This window comes from Polypterus senegalus, chromosome 16 (genome assembly GCF_016835505.1).
Source record: "Polypterus senegalus isolate Bchr_013 chromosome 16, ASM1683550v1, whole genome shotgun sequence".
NCBI lineage: Eukaryota > Metazoa > Chordata > Cladistia > Polypteriformes > Polypteridae > Polypterus > Polypterus senegalus.
The window spans coordinates 78,298,140-78,325,359 of record NC_053169.1 but is presented as its reverse complement, the minus strand read 5'-3'; the positions used below and the strand labels follow the sequence as shown (position 1 = coordinate 78,325,359).

Below are 27,220 nucleotides of genomic sequence, written 5' to 3'. Positions count from 1 at the left end.
TGTTCTCTCCAATTCCTAGAACCAATAGGACATCATGGTACTTGAAGGCCTCTGAGACAAGCCAATTCCAAACAGCCATATCTCAGACCAATGGGAGAAATAGTACATTTAACACCTCAACCCCCAAGACCATATATTACACTAACCTGGCTTTGTGTGGGAGATCAAACTGGTTTAAGACACATCCCCCCAAATCCTGTCATAAAATTACAAAGAGACAGTCGTAAAAAGGGGGATGGGGGAAGGCAAACATGAATACCTCTCACCACTTGGTTTGCCTAAATTATAAATAAAGACATACAAAACATTTATCAAGTTATATGCAAAATCCTACATCACAACAGCACCAAAAAGGCAATAACTTTGGTAATGTCTGAGAGGAAACCTCACTTGTGGGTGGAACAATGGATCACCTCTTTATTCTTGCAAGTATATTTAAGGGATCATGTCAGTCCTGTTTTCGTGTGCTTTGTGGATTGGGAAAAAGCTTATGGCTGTGTATCCTGCAGAATTTTGTAAGGAGGGCTTCAAGGGTTCCTGGGCCACTGATGTGCATCATTTGATATCTGTTCTTGCAGAATGAGGGTTATGTTCACATACTTCACTTGACGTTGAGTCTATTTAATGAGTGTATTGGACTCTGCCAAGGATTTGTCTTGTGTTCTTGTGTTAATGATTTTCATGGTTAGGGTATGAAGACACAGCGAAGGACTGGAGGGTATCCAGTTTGAGGACCTATGAATTGGAACTCTGCTGTTTGCACATGACAGTGTTCTCCTGGCCTGTAATGATTTGTGGTTGAGTGTGATGTTGCTAAAAAGAGATGAAAAAGTACAAATCTGAAGTCAAGGTCCTCTCTTGGAAAAGGATGGGTTGTTTTCTTCAGATAAGAAATGAGCACTTGCCCCAAGTGGAGAAATTTGAGTATCACAGGGTCTTATTCACGAGTGAGACATGAGACAGTTGTCCAATTGCCAATGAAGTGGTGCAGCAACAATATTTTTGAGAAAATTATGGCAGTAAAGAGTTGAACTAAGTCATTGGATGAAGAATTTGATTTACTCATCGATCTCTGTGTCCATCCTCCCTTATGGTCAGTGATTGAACAGAATGAGATCAGTAGTACTAGTTGCGCAAATTAAGTTCTTATTCAGGTTTTCTGGGCTTAGTCTCTGTGGCAGGGTGATGATCTAGGTAAAATGAGAGAACCTTTGAGAAAGACTGCTGTCTCATGGGATTGAACCTATTGAGGTGTTTTGAAAATGTAGAAAGGATGCTGTGTAGACTTCACCCTTGAGAGATAAACATGGCATAAGCCACTGGGAGAAGACTTTTTTACCCCACTGTGAACCACCTGGGGGTGTACTGCTCCCCAACCCTGACACAGACAGGTTGAAAAACAAGTCTTGCCAGACAATACACCTTTATTTAAATGTGGAAGCGTTTTTCTTTTCTCCCCACTTCACAGCACGGTACAAAGCACCAAATATATCACAGTCCTTTCACTTCTCTCTTTCTCTTTCTCAATTCTCCACTCCTCCTCCAGCAAGCTTTATCCTCCACCTCTCGACTCTGGCTCCTTTTATAGTACACCCGGAAGTGCTCCAGGTGTTTCTTGACTTTCTTCTGGCTGCACTTCTGGGTGTGGCAGAAGTGGTTCCTCTACGGACTCAGCTGCACCTGCAGCACCCTTGGCAGCGCCCACAGAGCCCAACAGGGCTGCTCCAAACTACAACTCTCGACAAGATGATAACTCCAATGTGTTCTCTTCCTCGGTCCTTCCACCCTGTCAGTGTCCTGGCCGGGTAATAGCTCTTGCCCTCCATCCACCACATAATTTACCTTACATTGATATTGGAAAATAATATTTTTTGGTCAAAGAGTAAAATGTTTATATTAAATAAAATAAACATTTGGAATTGTTGATATATTCGTTCTTCTGCATACACAGTGATTATACACCAAGCAATTTTTGATTCCTGTGCTGAGCTTGCACTGCCTTCTCATTTTAGAAAGTGGAATCTGACAACAAAAGACGAGATGAAGGCCTACATGACATTGCAAACAGAGATGGGACTGGACTGGCACTATAGCTACTCCAAACGTGCTCTGTCCCCTGGTGACTTTGGACAGGTTATGTTGTGTGACAGGTATGTGCACACCACATGTGCAAAGTTTTATGCAGATATTGTTGCACACAACTGAAAAAGAGGCACCAGTGCAACACATAGTGTAAGCAGTGTGATGTGGCAATGCACACAATTCTTTGCTTTGAATGTTACCATACCATGCAGGACCATACCATGTAACAGGAATGTAATATGTATGTGACATCACATAGTATAGAGCCTCATACATCATACAACACAGAGACATCTCTTTATTATAATAAAAAAATCTTGGGCTGAGACGTGATCTTCTCGGAAAGACACTTTGACATCCCACGAGACTCGACTTTACAACCTTTGGAAGCAAGACCCGTGAGACGGTCACTTTTGCACGTCACGTCCTACTTACAAACAATTTAAAACAAGATCACGGACATCTAACCTCTCATTTGCTGGAATGCTTTTCGCAGACGCGCTTCATGTACTCCAAGCTCTTAAAAATTTTATATATTCTAGATGTTACGTCAACGACTAAGCGAAGAAGAAAGAGCAGCTATGTGCAAATTCTGAAAATAAGGAAAATAATAATCAGCCCAGACCAAGTGGAATTAAAAACCTTGTAGGTCCAAGAAATAAAAGACTTCATAAAGACGTTTAAAAACGTTGGCAGGATACACATGCAGAGCATTATGAAAGCAGTCGAATGCGAAAGGCTTAAAAAAATGGCACGATACAAATGCAGAGCAAGTTACAGCTTAAGAAAGTAGTAAAATTCGAAAGTATCAAAAAAAGAAAGTAAAGATCGCATTAGCACAAATAAACGGAAATTATTACTCGGTGAAATAATGGAACAGCAGAAAGAGATCGACTATGTAGACATAAGTGATATGTCAGAAGTATAGGGTGGTCCAGATCTAATTATGCAATTTTCGGGTTAGAAAATGGATGGATGGATGGATAGGGTGGTCCAGATCTAATTATACAATTTTCATTACGCTATAACTTATTAAGATTATTAAATAGAACATCACCCGGAAAATCCCGGACCATCAAGAAGTGTGCGAACTGACGACATGAAGAATCGTCTTTGTGCCTAATTGGAATCGTCCCCGGATAAAATAAGTCATCCAGACGATGTGGATCTGCATAATTAGATCTGGACCACCCTGTAGGTAGATATTTTAAGGCTTTAAAGTTTAAGTTGGAGACTTGTAGATCATCTAATTCGTGTTGCCCTCAGGGAAAAGTAGTGTTACCTCCCAATGAAGAGGCGTATCCATGAGAATTAAAAGATTTATTGTTTGGGTTAAAGTGAAACCCACAAACACTGCAGACAAAAAATCAGAGTCTACAATAATCTTATCGCGTTCACATCATTCAATACTCAAAACGAAGATTTACACAATAATGGACCATATGCTATGAGAATCTGAGGTCCCGCAACAATTAAAGCTACGACAAGTTTAATTAACACGGTCGGGTGTATATTTATGATCACGAAGAAGCGATGCAATATAGAGTCGAAAGAGTATGTAACAATTCCCATGAAAATAACAATCTCTTTAAATTGTATATCTGGATAACCAAACCCGGGGGTGGGCGAGCAATGCGAGCAGGGGGCAGAGCCCCCTAGTTTTTCATAAATAAATATTTTTGTTGATTGATGCTTGAAACCATTGCTTTGTGTACTTTTAGAAAGCGGAGTTTCATTGGAAAAATTCATCAGCCCTAAAAGAGTTAATGTCAACGTGAAAACAGATCTCGCACAGTGGTCTAAATTAATTACATATATACAACATAACCTAATTGTATTTACCTCATTTAATATGACACCCTTAAATCCTCACTGGTGCAGCCAATTGGTTTCAGAAATCACAGAGTTAGTTAAATGGAGATCACCTGTCTGGAAGGTGATCCATGTGATGAATCAGTATTGTGATCTAACCTACACACGGAAGACAAAAGAACATTCCCAAAAACTCCATGCAAAGGTGATTTAAAATCACATGTTAGGGGATGGAGACAAGGAAATATCCAAGTCACTGATTTCACAAACTCAACAAAGAGCCATAGCAAGGTTTGGGGCATCCACCCGTATATTATTTCCTGGATGCAAAACTGAAATAACTGATAGCACTGATGTGCACAAATCGGAGTCCAAAACAGAACTGAGGGGATAGGAGAAAGGTGGAGAATTTTAAAGGCCAGTATAGGAAGTGATATCAAAGGGGCCGGGGCTGGGTCTTCATTTATAGGCTTGGACATCAGGGCCCAGAACCAGAAGGGTCTTCATCCATAGGTTCAGGACCAGGTGGAATTTCCCATGAACTGTCTACAGAAGAGCGAGAAAAAGAGTCAGTGCACTCTGCCACATCCCGGTCTGGGTCTGAAATACACTAATCCCTTCTCGATTGCGGGGGTTGCGTTCCAGAACCCCCCACGATAGATGAAAATCCGCAAAGTAGAAACCATATGTTTGTATGGTTATTTTTATATATTTTAAGCCCTTATAAACTCTCCCACACTGTTCACATTATTAGAGCCCTCTAGACATGAAATAACACCCTTTAGTCAAAAGTTTAAACTGCGCTCCATGACAAGACAGAGATGACAGTTGTTTCTCACAATTAAAAGAATGCAAATAGATCTTCCTCTTCAAAGAATGCAAGTCAGGAGCAGAGAATGTCAGAGAGAGAGAGAGAGAGAAAAGCAAACAATCAAAAAATCAATACGTGCTTTTGGGCTTTTAAGTATGGCGAAGCATCGCAATAGGGCTGCATTTTTTAGAGGAGCGTCCGTATCTTCTAAGCAAACAGCCTCTGTGCAAACAGCCCCTCTGCTCACACCCCCTCCATCAGGCGCAGAGAATGTTAGAGAGAGTGAGAGAGACTGAGAAAAGCAAACAATCAAGCATCATGCGGGAATCACATCGTATATCATTGAGGAGTTGTATTTAATATGTAATACATGCTCTGATTGGGTAGCTTCTAAGCCATCCGCCAATAGCGTCCCTTGTATGAAATCAACTGGGCAAACAAACTGAGGAAGCATGTACCATAAATTAAAAGACACATTGTCCGCAGAAATCCACGAACCAGCGAAAAATCTGTGATTTATATTTAGATATGCTTACATTTAAAATCCGCGATAGAGTGAAGCCGCGAAAGTTGAAGCACGATATAGCGAGGGATTACTGTACCCTCATTCAAGCCCTTTAGCTGCTTCCTATACGCACGTGTTTGACACTGAATATCTCTTGGAGTCCAGTTAAATCAATCATTTAGAAATGGAAAGACTGTGGCATAGGTGTAAACACAGCCACAAAAACAGAGTGATCCTTCAAGAAGAAGACTAGTGAGGGAGGCCACCAAGAGATCTAGGATGACTCTGAAGGTATTACAAGATACAGTGGCTGAGAGTGAAGCAACTGCAAAGACAGCAACTGTGCTGTGGGTGCTTGACCAGTCAGAGCTTTATGGGAAAGTGGTGAAGAGAAAGCCACAGTTAAATGACATCTTGGCTAGATTTTGTCAAAAAGCAACTGAGAGACTCTGAAGTCTGCTGGAAGAAGGTTCTACAGTCTGATGAGATCCCAATTGAGCGTTTTGCCCTTCAGACTAAATGCCATGTTCGTAATAAGCCAAACACAGCTCATTATCAAGACCACACTGTCTTATGGGGGTAGCAGCAGCATACTGCATGGGGATGATTCTCTGTATTGGGCCCAGAACGGCTTGTGAGAGTAGAGGGGGCAATGAAAGCAGTGGAATTCATTGAAATCCTGGCGGAAAACCTGATGCAGTCTCAGAAACCTGTACCCTGGGAGAAGATAACAACCCCAAAGCATAAAGCCAAAGCTACACAGGAATGGCTCAAAAACAACAACGTTAATGTCCTGGAGTAGGCAATCCAACTGAAAAGTTGTGGCCACTCACAATCCCTAAGCCACGTGACAGAGCTTGAGCAGTTTTGCAAATTGAAGGAAAAACAATCAGAGTCCATTTGTGGAAAGCGATTAGAGAGGGACGACAGATCTGATTCAAGGATGCCATGGCTGCCAAAGGTGCATCTGCTAAAGACTGACTTGAAGGGGTGAATACTTATATTTAATATTTACTCAGATATTTTTTTTGTTTTATTTTTGTAATTAATTTAGATTGCTTTGCAGAGCTCTGTTTTCACTTTGACATTACAGTGTCTTTTTCTGTTGATCAGTGTCAAGAAAGCCACATTAAATCATTCAATGTTGTTGGGGGCAATGAAATTTGAATTCCTTTATATAATCCCTTTATTTGAATTCCTTTATAAGCAAGTATGATTTGAAAATGAATGCAAATGTTTTTTGGCATTTGGAACGAACGCAAGTATAAAAATTGTCTGAAGCTTGATTGTTGTCCAAAGCAGTCGTTAGCCGTCCGTGATGCCAGACACTCTTTATGAACATTAGTCGTGGCTCTGACTTTGAGGAGAGTGACTGCTCTTATTATCCTCTCATTAGATTTAAATAAGAGGTAATCAAACAGCTGCTCATGAATATTTCTACAGGATACCTTGTGCTCCCAATTTCAGTTTTTCGTCTTTGGCTGGCTGCTGTTTGTTGGTGCGGCTGCTCCTCTTAATAAACAGAAAGAGCAGCCCACTAAAACGTCACGAAGACCCAGGAACTGGGAGACGTTGCTTGGCAGCAGCACTCCTCACACTGCGTCACGCATCTGCCAAATGTACAAAATGATTGTTACGGTTTGGAAGATTCATTTAATTATATTCCCCTTAAGAGCAGTAGATCCCCAGTTAGAAGTATTGACGTGCCCACGAGGGCACCAGGCGGTCAGGCTGAGAAAGTAAAAATAGGCCAATTCACTTTGAAGGCTGCAGCTCTCATGGGGTGAGAGTTTACATCATTTATGCCTCTCAGCGGATGAAGATGGGTTTGGAAGGGCAGACACCTTTTATTCACCCAGGAAAATTAGATGTCTTGCTATGAAGAAGTATATACTCTATTAGGAAACAACATTGGGCTGATGTCTCAGCTGGGATGGAAGGCATCCCCTTTCCTGGATGGGAAAAGCGTTGCCTCCTATTACAATGCATACCATACAGTATAATATAAAATAAATACAAAATAACTCTCTTAAATCTGCTTAATCCAGATTAGTCCCCCGGAGAGTTCTCCTTGTGACTGACAATCTAAAGACAGTTGCTTTCTACAAGGTTGTGGACCCAACTTCATGATCTGGGAGTCCAGTGGGTATTTATTGTGTCGCGTGAGGAAACAGAAGCAGACCACATCCATACAGATAATGCCTGGTCATGGGATTTGAAACCACGACCATGACAAGTCCATGATTTGACAGTGCTATTCACTGCACCACCATGTCATTCCACATTAGAATCTGTTGTATTAAAGTGCATCTGTTAATGTAACATGGCCCATCTGGAGAGAACCATTCATGTGTAGGAGTGCAGAACAACAGCATTATTTTTAATATTGGGCCTTTAGCTCCATCCATTTACTGACCTGCCTAATTCAGGCTTAAAGTTCTAGACAGGCTCAGTCTAGGAAGGGATGGAGAACACATGTACAGACACTCAATAACCTAACATGCCTGCCTTTAGTCAATATTAAAAAGTAAGAATACATTTTCTTTAAAGGGCCTTTTAAAATATCCAAGGACACTACTGTGGGATAGACTGGGATTATCCATTTTACTAGGCTGGAACTCGAGTCTTACCCTAACAAACTGTTGCCAAACACTCTTATCGGCAGCTAAAAGTCTGTTTGGCCTCCCTCTGAAATGCAACATCTTGAGCCATGTCTGAAAAGATGGTCAATACCAGAACATGTAGCAGCCAGTGACATCTTTCTCTAAGGACTCAAGTTCTGAACAATGGATGAATAAGATAGATAGATAGATAGATAGATAGATAGATAGATAGATAGATAGATAGATAGATAGATAGATACTTTATTAATCCCAAGGGGAAATTCACATAATCCAGCAGCAGTATACTGATACAAAGAAACAATATTCAATTAAATAGTAATAAAAATGAAAAAAAATTAAAAAATTAAAATAAAAAAATAAAAATAATTAAAATAAAATAAATAAATTTGATAGAGAGAACTTTATACCAGTGGGCATTCAAGACGATGGGCTTACTGTATGTGTACTGAAGAAGCCAATGACACAATCTCTGTTCCACCCTATAGAAACAGATGTAACACCTTAAATAGTTGCTCTTCTCTCACTATGCTACAGCTCGAACCCATAGCTGATTGGTGTGGCCGCAACAGAAGCTGAAGCAATCCTTTTACTCCAGAGGGCAACCGTGCTGGACTGAGATGACAAAAAACTGCCCTAGTGATGTTATTGATATGTGGTTCAAAACAACAGCAACAACATTTATTTATGTAGCACATTTTCATACAAAAGAGTAGCTCAAAGTGCTTTACATAATGAAGAAAAATAAAAGACAAAATAAGAAATTAAAATAAGACAATATTAGTTAACATAGAAAAAGAGTAAGGTCCGATGGCCAGGGTGGACAGAAAACAAAACCCAGACGGCTGGAGAAAAAAATAAAATCTGCAGGGGTTCCAGGCCACGCGACCGCCCAGTCCCCTCTGGGTATTCTACCTAACATAAATGAAACAGTCCTCTTTGTATTTAGGGTTCTCACGGACGGACTTGGTGATGATGGTCATGCAGACTTCTGGCTTTTGATCCATCCATCATTGTTGGAACATCACGGTGCTTTGAGTAGGCCACCACCAAAAGGACACCAGAAAAAGAAACAGAAGAGAGAGTTGGGGTCAGTACGGATTTTAGAGCCACCATGAATAGTTATTATGATGAAATGAACATACAGAGTATCAGGATTAAATTACAGTGAAGTTATGAGAAGGCCATGTTAAAGTAATGTGTTTTCAGCAGTGTTTTAAAGTGCTCTACTGTATCAGCCTGGCGAATTCCTATTGGCAGGCTATTCCAGATTTTAGGTGCATAGCAGCAGAAGGGCCGCCTCACCACTTCTTTTAAGTTTTGCTCTTGGAATTCTAAGGAGACACTCATTTGAGGATCTGAGGTTACGATTTGGAATACAGTAGAGTCCCGCTAATCCGAACCCCGATAGTCCGAAAATCCGCCTAATCCAAACAGGACTAGGGAAAAAATTAATTATTATAAAATTTCTGAACTGGGAAAAGTAAAGAAAACAAGTTTTTTCAAGTTATGTCGTACGTTCAATGTACATTTAAGAAACTTATAATTTTTCAATTTCGCTGTCTAACTAAAAATCCAAAATACAGCCTTACTTAAAATTGAAACAAGTTTGAATTTACTCACATATGTAGAATCCATGTTCTGTACAGCATTTACACAAAACATAAAAAGCAAACCATTATCTCAGAGATAAAGTCAGTGATTTTCTTCTGACGCAATGAACTAAAACGGCTTGAAGAAGCAATGTTTCGCCAACGCCGCATAAACATAACATCTGTTGGGGTTGCATCGGCGTGTTGCTCAATGTAGCGCAAAGCGAGATCAAGGGAACAACATCAGTCGGCGCGTCCCCTTCCTCCTCACTGTCGTCTGCATCGAGATCAGCTGACGTGCCCTGCACAGCTGCCACAAGGCTTTTGGTAGGCAATGCTTTAAAGTTAAGTCCTGTCTCATCTGCGTTGTAAACCTGCTGGGGCGAGCAGGAAGAAATGATGCATTTGAACTCCTCAAGGTATTCAACAGCTGCTTCGTTGTCCGCTGACAATTTCTCCCCAGTTATTGTAAGCTGCCTGATTCCGTGTCTTTTCTTCCATCGGTCTAAGAAACCACAACTAGCCGTAAATGATACGTCACCGTCCATGAGCTTGTTCAATTGAAGCGCCTTTTCTTGAATTAGAGGGCCAGTGATAGGAATTCCTTTCTGTCTTTCTTGTGTAAACCATAAGAAAAGTGCTTCGTCCAATTTTTCCTAAGAAGACACTGTCGTCTTGCTACGTTTTTCAATCGTTTTTTTCACTTGTGTTCACTCTGTTCTTTTTCCAATCGGAAATTGTTGCTTTCCCGACACCAAATTCCTTCGATAACTGAGTGGCACTTTCACCCTTGTCAAGTCTTTTCAACACTTCCAGTTTTTCTTTTAATGTACACGAGTTATGTTTATGTTTGCTTGCCATGATGATTAACAGCATGGACAAGCACAGAATGTAAAGAAACCACACTACACACCACTCACAAGGACTCACAAAACACAGGGCAAGTGCGCGCACACGAACAATAACATTGCACAAAACACATCACTCAGTAGCAGGTGGCACACTGACTCAGTGACTCATAGAGTGGGAACGGAAATCAAGAGGAATGCGTAGGTCTAGGCGGGGGGTCTAGGTCACTGCCCTTCTGCTACTACTCACGTACCGCCCGTCATATCGATTTTACCTCCGATCACAGTCACACTACAGTGCAGTTTAAATTGCAGTGTACTAGAATACGTAATTTCTTACCTTTAATTCTTGACACATCAGACGCTTAATATGCCTCATAAAGTCAATATATGGCATTATTTGACAAAACTCTGCCTAATCCGAATTTTCGCTAATCCGAACAGGGTTCGGTCCCAATTAGTTTGGATTAGCGGGACTCTACTGTATAAGATGTCAGACATTCTGATATATAAAGATATATAAAAGAGCATATATACAGTGTGAACGATAGGGGGCGATCTCGCTCCCTTGAACCCCTGTCCACGACTCCAGACACCAGGTAAAAGTCCAAATGTTGACTTTATTTTTCTTCCATAGTGCACAAAGCACACTCTCCACCACAATACTCATATAAATCAACAATTCTCAAATAAACCAATCCTCCAGCTCCCAGATGCATTGCCACCCTTCCACCCAGCTCAGCTCGTTGTCTGGGAGTTCCCATAGTCCTTTTATACTCCTGACCCAGAAGTGTTTCTGCCCAATAGTTCACAAGTCCTTATTCCTTCCAGGTCAGGGTAAATAGTCCCTTTCTTCAACCTGGAAGTCCGTCGCTCTTCCTGTGACGAACCTCCGGGTCACAGGGCACGAAGAAGCCCTCGGTCCTCCCTGCAGCTCCTCCTGTGGCCCCCACGGCATCCAGCAGGGCTTTGCATAAAAACTCCAATGTCCATGATGCCCTGCTGGTCTTCTGGGGACCTCCACGCTGCAAGGAGGGCTCCACCTGGCGGCTTGGGGCTATTGGCCGGGATAAATGGCCGGCCATCCATCACAACAGCAAAAGAGAAAATATGCTTTAACTATCCATCCTGTCGGAGATGGAGGGATCAAGAATGACACCAAAACTTTTGACTTGTGAAGACCTGGGAAAGTCAAAGAAAGATTGTTCATTTTCATTACACCATGTGGGGATGAGATGATCACTATTTAGTCTGATAAGTTATCGGTCAATAATTTGTTTTATATCAGCCAGTCAGGCAGCCAGTGCAAGGGGTGGTAAGGTTTATGTGGGTCCTCTATGTAGATAGACATGAGCAAGAGTGGCGTTTGGGGGTGGCAAGTGAGACGACTGCCCCATGCCCCTCGCCTAAGGGGGCCCCAATTTTGAGGTCTGCGTGTTCCGTTCGAGCAGATTTGTTAAGTTATATTCTCAAGTAATATTTTGATAAAGTGTTATCTTGCAAAAATTTAGCTGAATGCTGTAATGAGAAAATCCGGTGTATGTTAACATTATTTTTATTAAATTCGCGTGCACGTTTATACAGTCCACACATACCGGTAACAACGTTTGCCGTAACCAGCCCCTTGTGGGGTTGGTCAGCCCGAGGCCCCACACACCCCTAAGGCAACCTCTGGACCTGAGTATCATCAGCATAGCATTGTCAACATCTGATAATGGCACAGGGAGGAAACATACCAATAATAATGAGTAAAGCACCAAAACCGAATCTCTGAACAACACCATGAGACCGACAGGATGGGCAGTTAAAGCGTATTTGCTCCTTTGCTGTATGTATGCTCTTTTGAAACCTTTCCTCAAAGGTAAAGCAAGCATATCATTCTAACATACATAAAATAACTTCTTTAAATATCTGCCTTTAGCACTTTCATATCATCGTTTGTCTCCTTCTCTTCAACAATCTATAATGAGGCTCTTATCAGATGACTTTCAGGGCCTGGCAGAGAGAAAGATGTAATGACTCTCAATTAGATTCAAGCCCACCTTCTCTGTAGTCATAAGTGAGTTGTACAGTATATGCTGTATGTGCATTTTATTAACTGAAAATGGATATGACATAGAAAGCAAAAGAGAAAAGAACAATATGGAGGGCACAAGATGTAAACAATCAATACCTTTCTTTGAGATGTAGTAGAAAAATCCAGAGTATCCAGAGAAAACCTTAGAACATTCACATCTACACAAACAGTGGGCTATTTCATAGTAGACGTTTTTAGGGTGCATACTTAATTCTTAATGTTTTATTTTCTAAATGTCTGTCAAATTTGTTTTTAAAGGCATGTGAGGAGGACAGAAGACTATTAAATATCGGAAACCATTCTTCCACATCTTTGTGAACTTCAGACTTGATGCTGTTTATGTTAAAAGCGCCTGAATGAATCTATTAGATGACAATAACTAAAAATGATCATCGGGGTCCTACCTGCGTGACCCCATTCCACTGTGCCAACAAGCCAAGCACTGTATGGGTGACATTTCTGTGTGAATCTGCAGATGGTAGTCTACGTCTTGAAACTCTGAAGGGAAGGTCAGCTTTGTTGACTTGCCCTAATGTTGGCGACCCGGTAGCCTTTCTTGAAAGCACCAAATTGTGTGAATAAAAAGAGTTTTTTAGGAAGTTTGAGTTGGTTGTCTTTAGAATAAAAATGAATGCATTAGTGATGCCCGAGTTTCCCACAGCTTGCATTACCTCCTTGAACCCAGGATATCAACAGTAATTAAAAAGAGGACAGACTGGACAATAAGGACACAACAAGAATAGATGCAAGAGTACTTTGTGCTTTTATTCACAACAAATCAATATTCAGTAGTGCAGTGCAGATTCAATAAATAAATAATCCCATAAAAACAAGTGCTCTGTGGAGAATTTAAAATCCAATAAATAGATAAAATAAACTCCAAGGAAAAGCCAATCAGGATCAGTCTTTCTTTATTCTCCAGTGCTTCTCTTTCACATTTGTCTAGCCCTGCTCAGTGTAAGTCCTTCTCTGACTCCCTGTCCTGGCCAGGCACAGCTCTGTCTGTTACCCCTCAGCATTCATTTTTTTTTTGTGTAACAGTATGCTGCTGCTGGATTATTTGAATTTCCCCTTGGGATTAATAAAGTATCTATCTATCTATCTATCTATCTATCTATCTATCTATCTATCTATCTATCTATCTATCTATCTATCTATCTATCTATCTATCTATCTATCTATCTATCTATCTATCTATCTATCTATCTATCTATCTATCTATCTATCTATCTATCTATCTATCTATCTATCATATAGTGCCTTTCTATCTATCTATCTATCTATCTATCTATCATATAGTGCCTTTCTATCTATCTATCTATCTATCTATCTATCTATCTATCTATCTATCTATTATATAGTGCCTTTCACCTATACTATATAGACAAAAGTATTGGAACACCTGACCATTACACCAATAGGGACTTTAATGACACTGCATTCAAATACATAGGCTTTAATATGGAGTTGTCCCCACTTTGCAGTTATAACAGCTTTCACTCTTCTTGGAAGGCTTTCCACAAGATTTTGGAGTGTTTCTATGGGGATCTGTGCCCTTTCATTCTGTAGAGCGTTTATTAGGTCAGGCACTGATGTTGGATGAGAAGGCCTGGCTCGCAGTCTCCATTCCAGTTCATCCCAAAGGGGTTTGATGGGGTTGAGGTCAGGGCTCTGTGCAAGCCAATCAAGTTCTTTCACACCAAACTCATCCAACCACGTCTTTATGGACCTTGCTTTGTCTATCTATCCACGGGAACCCTAGGAGCCTTCTATCACCTCTGCTCTCAGCTGTGTAGTAGGTGATGTTCTGGTCCTTCCTTTTCAGGGTTTCCCCAACTGCTTTGCCGCCTTCTTTCAACACTGCTTCACATTTAATCCTCTCACTTACTTTATTTATCATTTTTTGCTCCTTTTGTTCATCTATCTTGGTCAGGCACCTTTGCAGGTGAGCTCAGTCTTATAAACCACAGAACAGGAAGCTGTGCAGATGTGAACAGCCAATTTCCCCATTTATGATTTCAGGGCCACTCGGCTTGACATCAAAATGCACCTGCACCCACTGAGCCTGAGCACATTGTTTTTATTCTATAAATTTGCACCACCACGGACCTCTGCCTTACCTCACTAAAGCATTGGACTATGAGATTTGTAAAAGGCGCTATATAGCACAGACCACGCAGAGGCACGTGTACAAAACACACAGGCTTTATTGTTTTTCTTCCCCGTGGGCGCACGTCTTCCCCGTGACCCACAGGCAATACACAGTCTCAAGCACAAAACACAAACTATAAACAAGCCTTTCTGGCACCACCACTCCTCCCAGGCAACCTCGTCCTCTTCCTCCCGATTCTGGCCAAGAATGAAGGGAGGTTGGCCCGCTTTATAGCCCACCCGGAAGTGCTCCAGGTGCCTGACCAGCTGGTCTTAATTGCACCTCCGGGTGGGCCTGGTAAGTCGTCTAATGTGGCGGCTGGCTCTCCGCAGCCCCCCCTAGCGGCCACCCTATCTCCCAACCGGGCTGTGGTGGACTCCATGTCCATGACTGAGGAAGGACCCACGGCCAGGGAGGCTGCCCCCGGGGGAGGCATTTCACTGTCCATGGTGGCTCCCCCGGGACATATGCAGCAGAGGCGTCCCGGCCGGGCATGGGACCCGGCTGTCCGTCACAGGTTCAAGAAACAGTTCAGAAAATTAATCGTCTGTATTTAAGCAGATTTCTCCCTGTTGAAATTCCTCAATGCAAATTATTAGCCCTTTCCTTGTAAACTGGAAGGCAACCATCAAAAACTTTATAAAATAGTGTTATCACGGTGATGGGCGAGCTCAGTAAGTAGTTAACTGCAAGTAAATGTGCTTTTATGATGGATTTTACCAAAGACAGAAACACTGTAAGCCATTCACTGAGGGTGTCAGCAGCTTTTAGACATTTGTGTATATAAAATAAACTCCAAGGAAAAGCCAATCAGGGTCAGTCTTTCTTTATTTTCCAGTGCTTCTCTTTCACATTTGTCTAGCCCTGCTCAGTGTAAGTCCTTCTCTGACTCCCTGTCCTGGCCAGGCACAACTCTGTCTGTTACCCCTCAGCATCCACAGGAACCCTAGGAGCCTAGGAGTGCTATTTAAACCAGCACTACTCAAAGTCACAGCATACCTTTTCAGCCATCATGGAAGTGCAATGAGTTCAATTAAACAAATTGAGACTAATCAATGATTTAATATAGTGATTAGTGTGTGAAAAAAAGCATAGAACCTGTCAAGTAATGATAAAGCCAGATGGTATCCCCACTAGAGTGTGACAAGCCCAGCAGCGCTGCCTTTTTATTCATTCTGCACAGCTATCATGTTGGTAGATTGTTCTGTATCTAACTTTCAGAACAACATGGCAGCTTGTACTGCAGTCTTTTAACTCATTTTGTATGCTTTGAAAAGCTTGATGTATGAGGGTACGGCAGGATCACGCTCTCCTTCAGCATACCTAGCACCACAGTGGACCATAGTGCACGTTGAGGCCTTGCATCTGTGATTGTGCCATTTCAAAAGCATATTCTCTCTCCTCATTTCTTTTTACAGCTCCATATCCACCATGTTCATCCCCCATAAGCACCACTCCTCTCACCCAGTCTTACCATCATTTCTTCCCTAAGGAAAATTAGCTCTTGCCATTCCTTACTCTCTGAATCTCCCTTCCTGGTTCTCACTCTAAATGTCTCCTTCTCTTCTTCTCAACATCCCAACTGAGGTGTAGATGCTGATATTATCTTCACATTGTAATTTCCCAATAATAATCTTATGTTAACTAATTGACCCTCCTAACTTCTCTCATCAGTTCTTTGATTTGTGATCCACAATAATACATTTTAAAAACATTCCCTAGTTCCCTAGGACATAATGACTTCCATTTTGTTTCATGTCCCTCTCTTAGCTAAAATATCCATCCATTCTCCAACCCGCTGAATCCAAATACAGGGTCACAGGGGTCTGCTGGAGCCAATCCCAGCCAACACAGGGCACAAGGCAGGAACCAATCCCAGGCAGGGTGCCAACCCACCGCAGGACACACAAACACACCAAGGCCAATTTAGAATCGCCAATACACCTAACCTGCATTTCTTTGGACTGTGGGAGGAAACCCATGCGGACACGGTGAGAACATGCAAACTCCACGCAGGGAGGACCAGGGAAGTGAATCCAGGTCTCCTAACTGCGAGGCAGCATTGCTACCATTGCACAATTTCTATTACCCTAATTGTCAATAATCCTACATTCCAAGTTCTGACCGTAGTGCTCTGATGTTTTACTCATTTCATTAATCACATTCATGACCTTCATGGTATGCCTAGTCCAGTTCTGACATATTAATGGAAACCATCCATATCTGTCCAACAATTAGTCATTGAAATTCTCCCTGTGTCTGTGTGGGTTTCCTCCCACAGCCCAAAGACAAGCAGGTTAGGTGAATTGCCATTTCTAAATTGGCCCTAGTGTGTGATTGGTGTGGGTGTGTGTGTGTGTGTGCCCTTGGATGGACTGGCACCCTGTCCAGAGTTTATTCCCTGCCTAGCGCCCTATGCTAGCTGAGATAGGCTCCAGCAGACCCCCGTGACCCTGTTCAGGACTAAGTAGGTTAGGAAATAACTGACTGACTATGGCCACTTGACAATGGGGAGGAGGAAAACAAAAAACCCCAGTCAGCAACATCCCTAGAGAAAATAAACCTTAAAAAAATTGTGAACAAGGAACATCAAAGACAATGTTACACATAGTCAGAGTCGTGAACACCTTAGCCAGGTGGCTGCCCAAACTCTCCTGGGTGCTGTATACCAGAGTCTGTGCCGGGCTGTCTAATCTGATGAAAGAACATTTTCATGTTATGTGCTTCCAATATATGAGATGACGTTTTCGATGGGCAGAAGAACAGCTTGGCAGTAGAGCAGTGGAACCAAGTGCCGCATTAGCAAACAGAGTAGAGCAGTGGTTCTCAACCTGTGGGGCAGGCCATCCTTGGGGGGCACAAAGTAATAAAAAGGGGGGCGCGAAGATGTGAAAAAAGAAAACAAGAATCAAAAATATGAAAAAAACATCTGTTGAAAACAAAACAAATTAACTTAAACTACATTCTGATACTAGAACAATAAATATAGAGTTAGATAAATGTCGATAAAAGTTAAGTAGGTATAATAAAATATGCATTTCAAAAAAATGTTGGGGGGGCGATTAAAACTGTTATGAAAACTCGGGTTGCAAATACTTAAATATTGAGAAACACTGGAGTAGAGAAACAGAACAGAGTTGGGTTGGTAATAGTTTATTAATATTGTATTATTTTATTGCACAAATCTATACTAATAAAAGGCAAAGCCCTCACTGACTCACTCACTCACTCACTCACTCACTCACCACTAATTCTCCAACTTCCCGTGTAGTTAGAAGGCTGAAATTTGGCAGGCTCATTCCTTACAGCTTACTTACAAAAGTTGGGCAGGTTTCATTTCGAAATTCTACGCGTAATGGTCATAACTGGAACCTATTTTTCTCCATATACTGTAATGGACGTTAGCTCGATGGCCGTGGGGGGCGGAGCTGCGTGTGACATCATCACGCCTCCCACGTAATCACATAAACTGACTGTGACCGCAGTACGTAGAAAAGAAGGAAGAGCTTCGCGATGAGAAGTAATAAGTCTCAGGGACTGACCCTACAAAAGGTTGCCATTGATTTCAGACAAGATTGCTTTTCTCCTGGACAACTATACGTTGCATTCTCAAGAGTGAGCTCACGCAGCTTCGTCATATTACAACCAGAGTGCTGAACTGACAACGTGATATATAAAGAGCACTATAATAATCGTAATAAATGAACAATAAAACAGCGGAGAACCCGTGGATTAAATAAAAAGGCAGCTTCCTTGGCAAAGCAAGGAAAAAGGATGGCTTTATATGTCGTTCGTGTATAAAACAGCGGAGAAGCTGTGTAAAGGCTGCTTCACAAAAAACCAGCGAAGCGCCTTATATGAGCAGGCAGTCAGCTAAAGAAGGGAATCAATAAATATCTATAATCATAATAAACGAATAAAAAATAGTGTACAAGATGTGGATTAAATAAAGGAAATAGGTACCTGAACAGTAAAGTAAGTCTCGAATAGCTACACAATAACTATAAGAATCGTAATAAACGAACAATAAAACAGTACAGAACCGCGAAGCAAGGAGAAACGACGGCCTTATATGGCGTTCGTTTATAAAGCAGCGGAGAAGCTGTGTGAAGGCAGCTACACAAAAAAACAGCAGAGCGCCACACTCTGAATGTATTCCTGACATCACCGTTATACCCTCTGATCTCCCATTTCAATTCAAATGCCTCAAATTTCCAGTAAGGCTCTGCTTCGCGATGACAATTTTCTGGCACCCCCAGCAACAGCTGCTCGCATCCCAAGGGAGATATATATATATATATAGATATAGATCGATATAGATAGATAGATATAGATATATAGATTATATATATATATAGATATATATATATAGATATATATATATATAGATAGATATAGATTGATATCTAGAAATATAGATATAGATATATATTTATATATATCTATAGATATAGATATAGGTTCTTCGTCGCTGCGTAGCGCGGGGATTTTGCTATATACAGTATATATATACTGTATGTAGATATATATACAGTATATATGTATGTATATATATATATGTAGATATGTATATATGTGTATATATATGTATATATATGTATCTGTGTGTATATATATGTGTGTCTGTGTATGTATGTATGTATGTGTATATATATATATGTATGTGTATGTGTGTATATATTGTCACGCATGCGCGAGTAGGAGGCCGCAGACGGACCTTAAACAACATCGAAAGACGTTCGCCGGCAGGGAGTGGCAGGGTACTAACGTTTCTCCTTTGTTTTCCAGAACTAAAGACGCTCCGCCATAAGGACCTTTCCCGCAGTACGTCCACTTCCGCCCTTCCTCCGCCATCTTCCCTGACGTCAGCAGTCCCTTCATCCCTCACGCCTCCTTCCCAGCATTCCTCCACTTCCGGCTCCTCCTTTATAAAATGGCCGCCGACGCCTAGCATGGCGTCGTGCAGATGAACGTGTTTTTGTTTTCTCTGTTTGACCTGATTTATTTTTCCGAATTGTGGATTGTCGACAATATACGGGGCCGGAAAACCCCAAACCTTTTTGCTGCCTAGTTCTGAGTCTTTTACAATATGTATATTTATCTGTATGTATGTATATATGTATATGTGTGTTTGTGTATGTATGTATGTATGTATATGTATGTTGTGGGGTACAGCCCGGACACAGACAGGCAGACAAGTTGTTTCACCACACACGTGTTTATTTACAAGTGGAAAAGTACAAGTAAAGTGCAACACCCAGTGCAGCAGCACCAATCACCCCTTAAAGTCCTGGCCGCACAACAATGCCTTGCTCAGTCCTTTTGATCGCCTCCACTCCTCTCCTCCGAGCTCCGTCCTCTTCCACCCGACTCTTGCCATCGACTGGAGGGAGGCGGTCCCTTTTTTTGCACGCCCAGATGGGCTCCAGGTGCTTCCTGAGGAGCTTCCGCCGACACACCCTCGTGTGGCGGAAGCACCAACTGTGTAGCCGGAAGTCCTCCGGGTGTTCTTGCTCCTCTTCCCCCCAGCACTTCCTGGTGTGGCGGAAGTGCTGAGGTCCAGGGCTCCCAAGGCACCGGGGCGCCCCCTGGCGGTGACCACGGGCCCCTACAGGGTTGGGCTTCCAAGCCCCCAACCCGCGGCCTCCAAAGCAACCAGGGTGGCGGCCCCCACGTGATCCCAGATGGGCGCACGCCCACTTCTGGTCCTTAAAGGTGTCCCGGCCGGGTCATCGCCCCTGGCATCCTTGACAATGTGTATATATATGTTGCTATGTGTATATATGTATATATATGTAGATGTGTATATGTATATATATATATAGAGATATGTGTATGTGTACATATGTGTATATGGTGATATGTTTATATGTATATATGTATATGTATATATGTTTCTATGTGTGTATGTCTGTGTTGTGTGTGTATATATATATATATATATATATATATATATATATATATGACAGCAACACTCATAACAGTGACAAAACAATTACATTGACAATCATTTTACGTTATTTTTAAAATGTTTCCTTTTCTTTTTCATAACTTCTTTAACACACTACTTCTCCGCTGCGAAGCGCGGGTATTTTGCTAGTGACTAATATAACAGAGATGCAGTGACACAGCTAATCAGCAGCTCTAGTCAGGGTATGCCATACTAAAGTAGTGAGTCTTCAGCCTGGAACTAAAGCTGAGACAGATGGGCGTCTTCTACAGAAGCATTTCACAGCCTGCTTGTACTGCAGTTTTCACTCAGTTTTGGATTCTTTGAAAAGCTTGAGGATTGAGGCAGGTTCATGCTATCCTGTTCAGCAAACCTAACGTCATAGTGCACCAGAGAGGCCTTGAATCTGAGCTTGTTACTCTCAGCATTCCCATTTAGTGTCTGCATATCTTAAACCTTTACTGCCTTCTGTGAGCTTCTTTAGATAAAGCTTCTCATTTCACTGTAAGTCTTGCTCTTGCTGTGTTTGTGCTGGCTACAACAGTGTTTTGGCCTTTAGCAAGACCTTTACTAGACTCTGCAGTTTATTCTTGTCAGGATGTACGAGCTCTTGCCTGAAGCTGGCTCACATAATCCTGTATTTGTCTGCAGAACTGCATTGGATGTGCACTCTTATTGTACTAAAGCTCTCTTGCTTTGTTACTAATTGGGTGTCCTAAAATTTTTTTTTCCTAATTCCATAGCAGTCTTCCTCTCTTTCGTTCATGTGTTATTGATGTGTACATATATAAATAAGTGAAAGACATCCAAGGCGCAGTGAATTATCCATATAAATAATGCAGAAGTAAAATGTTATGAATGTGCAAAGAAAAAAAGTAACAATGATTTCTGAGCACCGCTGGGTTGACCTTTGTCTCAGAGGTTCATCTGAAGCTAATGTTTTAATTAGCAGCATTGCCTGCAATTGACTTTCTAATTCTGTTGGCCATGCTGATTCAATTTTAGGCGCTTATTCAATTTTATTAATGGTTTCTGAAAAAATTGCAGTGCCACAGAAAAGATTTGTTCTTTCTACATAGGGAGAGTACCAGATGACATTAAAGAACGAGTAAGCAGGAGCAATAGATAGAGAGGGTGGCACAGAAACATGGCTGTAGACCTATCATGTGGGAACTGAGCAGAATTGAATTATGTGACGTGATTGTTTTGTTGTCTGTCACAGGGCCGAGGTGGCAAGGGAAGTATCTACGTGTGGGCTTCGGGAGATGGAGGAAGCTATGATGACTGCAACTGTGATGGCTATGCTTCGAGCATGTGGACCATCTCCATCAATTCAGCTATCAATGATGGCCGAACTGCCTTGTATGATGAGAGCTGTTCCTCAACCCTGGCGTCCACTTTTAGTAATGGCAGGAAGAGGAACCCTGAAGCTGGAGTGGTGAGTCAAGACTATTTGGAATTTTACAGATAAAAGCCATAAAGCAATTAGTTGCAGGCAGAATTGTTATATTTAAAACTTGATTTTATTGGAACACTATATCGTTGGTTGTCAGATTTAACGATTAGGTTATGATGTTAAACATTTGGATTAGAAAAGCAAAGAAAAGTGAAGAATTAAAAGCAACAATGCAATGGCTTATAGAGCACAGTGAAAACTACCTGCCACCAACACAAGTGCCACTGCCATTTGATTTTGATTTGATACACTTTATTAATTCCCAAGGCGAAAATGTCTTTTCGCATGAGCCTTTGGGTGTCAGAGTGTGCAGGGTCAACCATTTTAGAGCAACTCCGGAGCAATTTACAGGTTAAGGGCCCAACAGAGTAGGATCCCTTCAAGCAGATTTGAATTGGCAACCATCCAGATACCAGCGCAGATCCTTAGCCACCGCAGTGCCACCACGCCACCATTTGACTAGTGGGAAAATTCAATGGTGGCACACTGGACATCAGTGTTTTAGTGTTTAAATTTAATTGATTTTATTAAAATCAAATAACAATCCATGCACATAACTCAAGTTTTACAAAAAAAAAAAAAAAAGAAGTTTGAAACAAATCAACCCGCACCCCTGAGAAAGAGAGCTAGGCCAGCAGAGTAAAACTTTATGCTAGTAAGTAAATAGATAAATGAATAAATGAATAAAAATAAATCGAATAAAAAGAGACAGGAGAGAATCTGCTTCCTCAATTTAAATGCTTATTCTAAAATGTTATTGATTAGAAGATTTTGTACAGATTCTCTAACTGCGAATTTTATTTTTTTCCAATTTCTGATAGTATATAACAGTGATGGCGAACCATTTAGAAACCAAGTGCCCAAACTGCAATCCAAAACCCACTTATTTATCGCAAAGTGCCAACATGGCAATTTAACCTGAATACCACTTAAAACTGAACACCAGCATAACCAAGGAGCTGGTGGTGGATTTTAGGCGGCCCAGGCCCCTCATGGACCCCGTGATCATCAGAGGAGACTGTGTGTGCAGAGGGTACAGACCTATAAATACCTGGGAGTGCAGCTGGATGGTAAATTGGACTGAACTGCCAATACTGATGCTCTGTCTGTCTGTCTATCTACTGAGCTTTTAGTTTAGAAAAGCAACTCATACATTAACATCTTTTGTCTTAAAAGAAAAACATAATAACAGAGCTTTCAATGATACAAACAACTTTTTGTTGAAAGGTAAAAGTTTGCATTCGGTATGCTTTTGAACAATTAATGTGCTTTTTGCTGTTGTATGCATGCTGATAATTTGTCTAACCTTGGCTCATACTTTGTAAGCTTGAGAGCAACACATGCAGCACTCAGGTCATCTGTTAGTCTGTTTCTGGTGTCAGATTTGATTTAATTCAAAGCTGAAAACAGCTGCGCACAAGCATAAGATGTTCCAAACAAAGTAAGGAAAGCAATCTCAAGTGCCTTCATTGATTTAAGATTATTTGGCAGAGAATTCCACACTTTAAGGATTTCATTTTCATAACTAACTGTGCTGTCCTTTGTCATCCCTTCGATCCTCTCAAGTGTTTCACGCAGGTCTTCCCTATTAAGCTCCGCCCCCAAAGCTTCCATTATATATTACGGGGTCGTGGATCAGGTGTGGCGATTAGCAACTCCCGGCAATAATTACAGATGCGGACGACTCCTCACCTGTGCGCTTAGCGAGGACTGCCCGCATCACAAAGCTCCCGGAAACCGATCCGGCCACTCTACCATAACCCCTTTAAGCCACGAGTGTGGCAATTATCTGTTAAAACTGGCCTTTTCAATTTTGAGCTGTGGACCCGCTATACCACATCCCCTCCAACCCCACCACGAGAATCACAGGCTCAAAAGGCTGCAGTCCGTGCCGCACTCTCAAGCAGCATGTGTGCTGCCCGCCTTACCCCAGACAGGAGAGGAAGGAAGCGCTCCCATTGGGCTGCTGGGCAGAGGGGCGGGTGATGTGAGAAAAGTCCTCCGGCACGCGTGAAGAGGGGAGCGGTGAGGGGAGCAGCCCGGCCCCGCATTCCTCTAACTTTATAGTAACGAACTCTGTGCTCGGCGTGGCGTGCCCACTGAGAGGGCTCTGAGTGCCCCCTTTGGCACGCGTGCCATAGGTTCGCCACCACTGGTATATAACATCAGTTAGACTTAGAATAGGAGAGTTAGGATTCTTCCTGTTGAACAAGATAAGTCTACGTGCCAGTAGTGTAGTGAAGGCAATCACAGTTTGTTTGTCCTTCTGCACTTTAAGCCCCTCCATGAGCCCACCAAACACAACTGTTAGTGGGTTAGGAGGGATTGTGACTCCAAGGCTGTCTGATAGGCATTTAAAAATTTTGGTCCAGAATGATGTTAATTTGGTGCAGGCCAAAAACATGTGACCCAGTGAAGCTGGAGCTCAATTGCAAAGTTCACAGATTGGATCTTGCCCTGGAAACATTTTGGACAATTATAAACGAGAGAGATGTGCTTGATATATAATTTTGAGTCGAATAATTCTAAGCTTTGCGCATATGGAGCTCGAGTGGATTCCCTGCATTGCTACCTTCCACTCCTTTTCTGATATGTTGAGTGAGAGATCCTTTTCCCACTGTCCTCTGGGATCTTTGAATGGGAGGGACTGTAAAATGATTTTATATATTATAGAAATGCTGTCTGAGTCCTCAAGACTGATCAATATTTTTTCCGGCATAGAGGTTGGTGGGAGGTGAGGAAAATTGGGCAGGTTCTGTTAAACAAAGTTTCTAATTTGAAGGTAGTGAAAGAAATGTGCTACTGGAAAGTTAAATTTGGAGTGTAATTGTTCGTAGATTGATGTATTAAAAGCCAGAAGTCTACATGACCACCATCATCAAGTCCTTCCAAGAGAACCCTAAATACAATGAGGACTGTTTCATTTATGTTAGGTAGAATGCCCAGAGGGGACTGGGTGGTCCCGTGGCCTTTGAACCCCTGCAGATTTTATTTTTTCTCTCCAGACGTCTGGAGTTTTTTTTTTCTGTCCTCCCTGGCCATCAGACCTTACTCTTATTCTATGTTAATCAGTGTTGTCTTATTCTAATTCTTACTTTGTCTTTTCTTTCTCTTTTCTTCATCATGTAAAGCACTTTGAGCTACTGTTTGTATGAAAATGTGCTACATAAATAAATGTTGTTGTAGGATGGAAAGATGTTGTCTATGTACAGATCTCTAAGTGACTGAATCCTGAATGCTTTCCAGACATTAAAAACTGCATACGGTTGAGAGAGTGGAAAAAGTTGGCTATCGTGCAGAGGTGCCACAGATAAAAGATTCTTTATCTTAAAATACTTCCTATATTGGTTCCATATTCTGAGTGAGTGAAGCACAATTGGGTTGTTAGTATATTAGCGATGACTTGTACTTATTGGGGTGCAAAGCAAGGAATATAAAGAAGTACTGCAGGATTTTATTTCCATTGCGGGCCAGGCCTGTGTATGTTCATCTATTTGTGTCCATGTCCAGGATTTTATAATTTATATGTTTGCTGCCCAGTAATAAAATTGAAACTTAGGTAGAGCCATGCCACCTTCCACTTTAGGTCTTTGTAGGGTTGCTCTTTGGATACGTGGATGTTTTGAATTCCAAATAAATGAGGTTATGGTTGAATCTAATTTCTTAAAATATGATCTGTTGATGTATATTGGAATGTTTTGAAATAAAAAGAGAAGCTTAGGAAGGATATTCATCTTAACAATGTTAATTCTTCCAGCTAGTGTGAGATGGAAGGTTGACCATCTATGCAAGTTTTAGTTTGAAGAAAGAAAATCCACATTTCATCAATTGCCTGGTGTTTTTAGAATGTTATTTTTAGCATCTCCTTCATCGACTGTTTGCCATGCTTAGTGTGGGATTGGCAATGTGTTCATGTGTTCAATGATGACGATGAGCATGTGACGTCACCGTGACTATCTTTATAAAGCTACTCCACTTACACTTCAGCATCCAAAAAAAATAAAAAGCAGACTTCATCTTGAGAAAATAAGTTTCAAATGTTCTGGCAAATAATTCTTGGATATTTCCACAGATGAAGCACTGAAAAGGTAAATATTGACTGAGAGGCACGTAATGGGCCCGTGGCAGGAATTGAAGCCCTGACTTTTTAATTTACACTGCTACTCAGTAATGGAGTCAGTACCTATTTGAAACAGTGCCTGTTTCTGTGGCACTTACTCTTTCAATTCAAGTAAATTCCTACAAGCAGGTCCAGGTGTACACGGTGGTGCACTCTTGAACACAGTGTGTATTTTACTCATTGAATGGCCTGATTAAGTCAGAATTGTTCTAATGAGTACACAGTATTGGGGTAAGGAAGACACAAGTTTCAAGGTAAGGCTGTTATACTCACTGATCAGGGCAGTGGTACATGTTGATTAGCACAAGCAAGTAAGAAGATCACTGTACTCCATGACCATTCTGACCCAATGAAGTTGTGACCCTACAGTCTTCTTCTTCCTTTGCTAGGGCTCAGTTGCCTTGCCAGTTGCCCACCCTCCACATCGTCCTATTCCCTCAACCCTTCCCTCTCATATCTCTCCACACACAGCCCCACCGCATACAACCTGAGCCTCGGTCCCCCCTGGACGTTCTCCATGTGACAGATCTTTTCCTGACTCTATCAATCATCTACCCCGTTGTTTTTCCTAACCCAATGCCCACACGTCTCCATCCAGCATCTCTGATTTTCTCACTGATGCTTATCACTCCTGCCCTTCTCCTAACCTCTTCATTCTTCAGTCTGTCTCTCATTGAGACACCCAAAGCCCACTTCAGCATTCTCTCTTTTTTAACATTTTATTAATAGCAAAATCACTCCATACAAGCAAGTCAAATTTTGCAGAACTAAGTTCAAGTCAAATTAACCACTTCAGCATTCTCATTTCACTTCTCACAGGTTCTTCATTTGTTTTTCGTACTACCAATATTTTCGCACTGAAGTTCATTTAAATACTTGCATTGGCTTGTTAAACGGATCTTTAACTTTACTTTGATTGGCATCCTTTTATCTCCTTGTACTTCCTGCCCTCTCTTCCATACTGCCGTTATTCCCTCACCTATTTCCACTTGAAACATCCCCCTCATGGTTATAACCGATCCATTTAAACATCTCTACCTTCTTCATGTCTAAGCCCACTTTCCCCTCTCCTGCTACCATGAACCATGGCCTCCGATTTTCCAGCTCTCCTTTCAATCTTGCCTGCGCCAAGGCTCCCTGCCATTCAGTTGTCCTTCCTTGTAATTCTTCCAATGACTTTTCATGCTCACAGGA

The 27,220-nt window shown here is 41.6% G+C and overlaps 1 protein-coding gene across 1 annotated transcript in view; it reads left to right on the top strand.

Annotated features, from left to right (window-relative positions):
* pcsk2 (proprotein convertase subtilisin/kexin type 2) overlaps positions 1-27,220 on the top strand; it is a 159,586-nt gene that overhangs the window by 103,029 nt on the left and 29,337 nt on the right. The window contains exon 9 of the mRNA XM_039737954.1: positions 21,673-21,888. Within this exon, the coding sequence (XP_039593888.1) occupies positions 21,673-21,888 (216 nt within the window). The remainder of the gene's footprint in view (positions 1-21,672; positions 21,889-27,220) is intronic.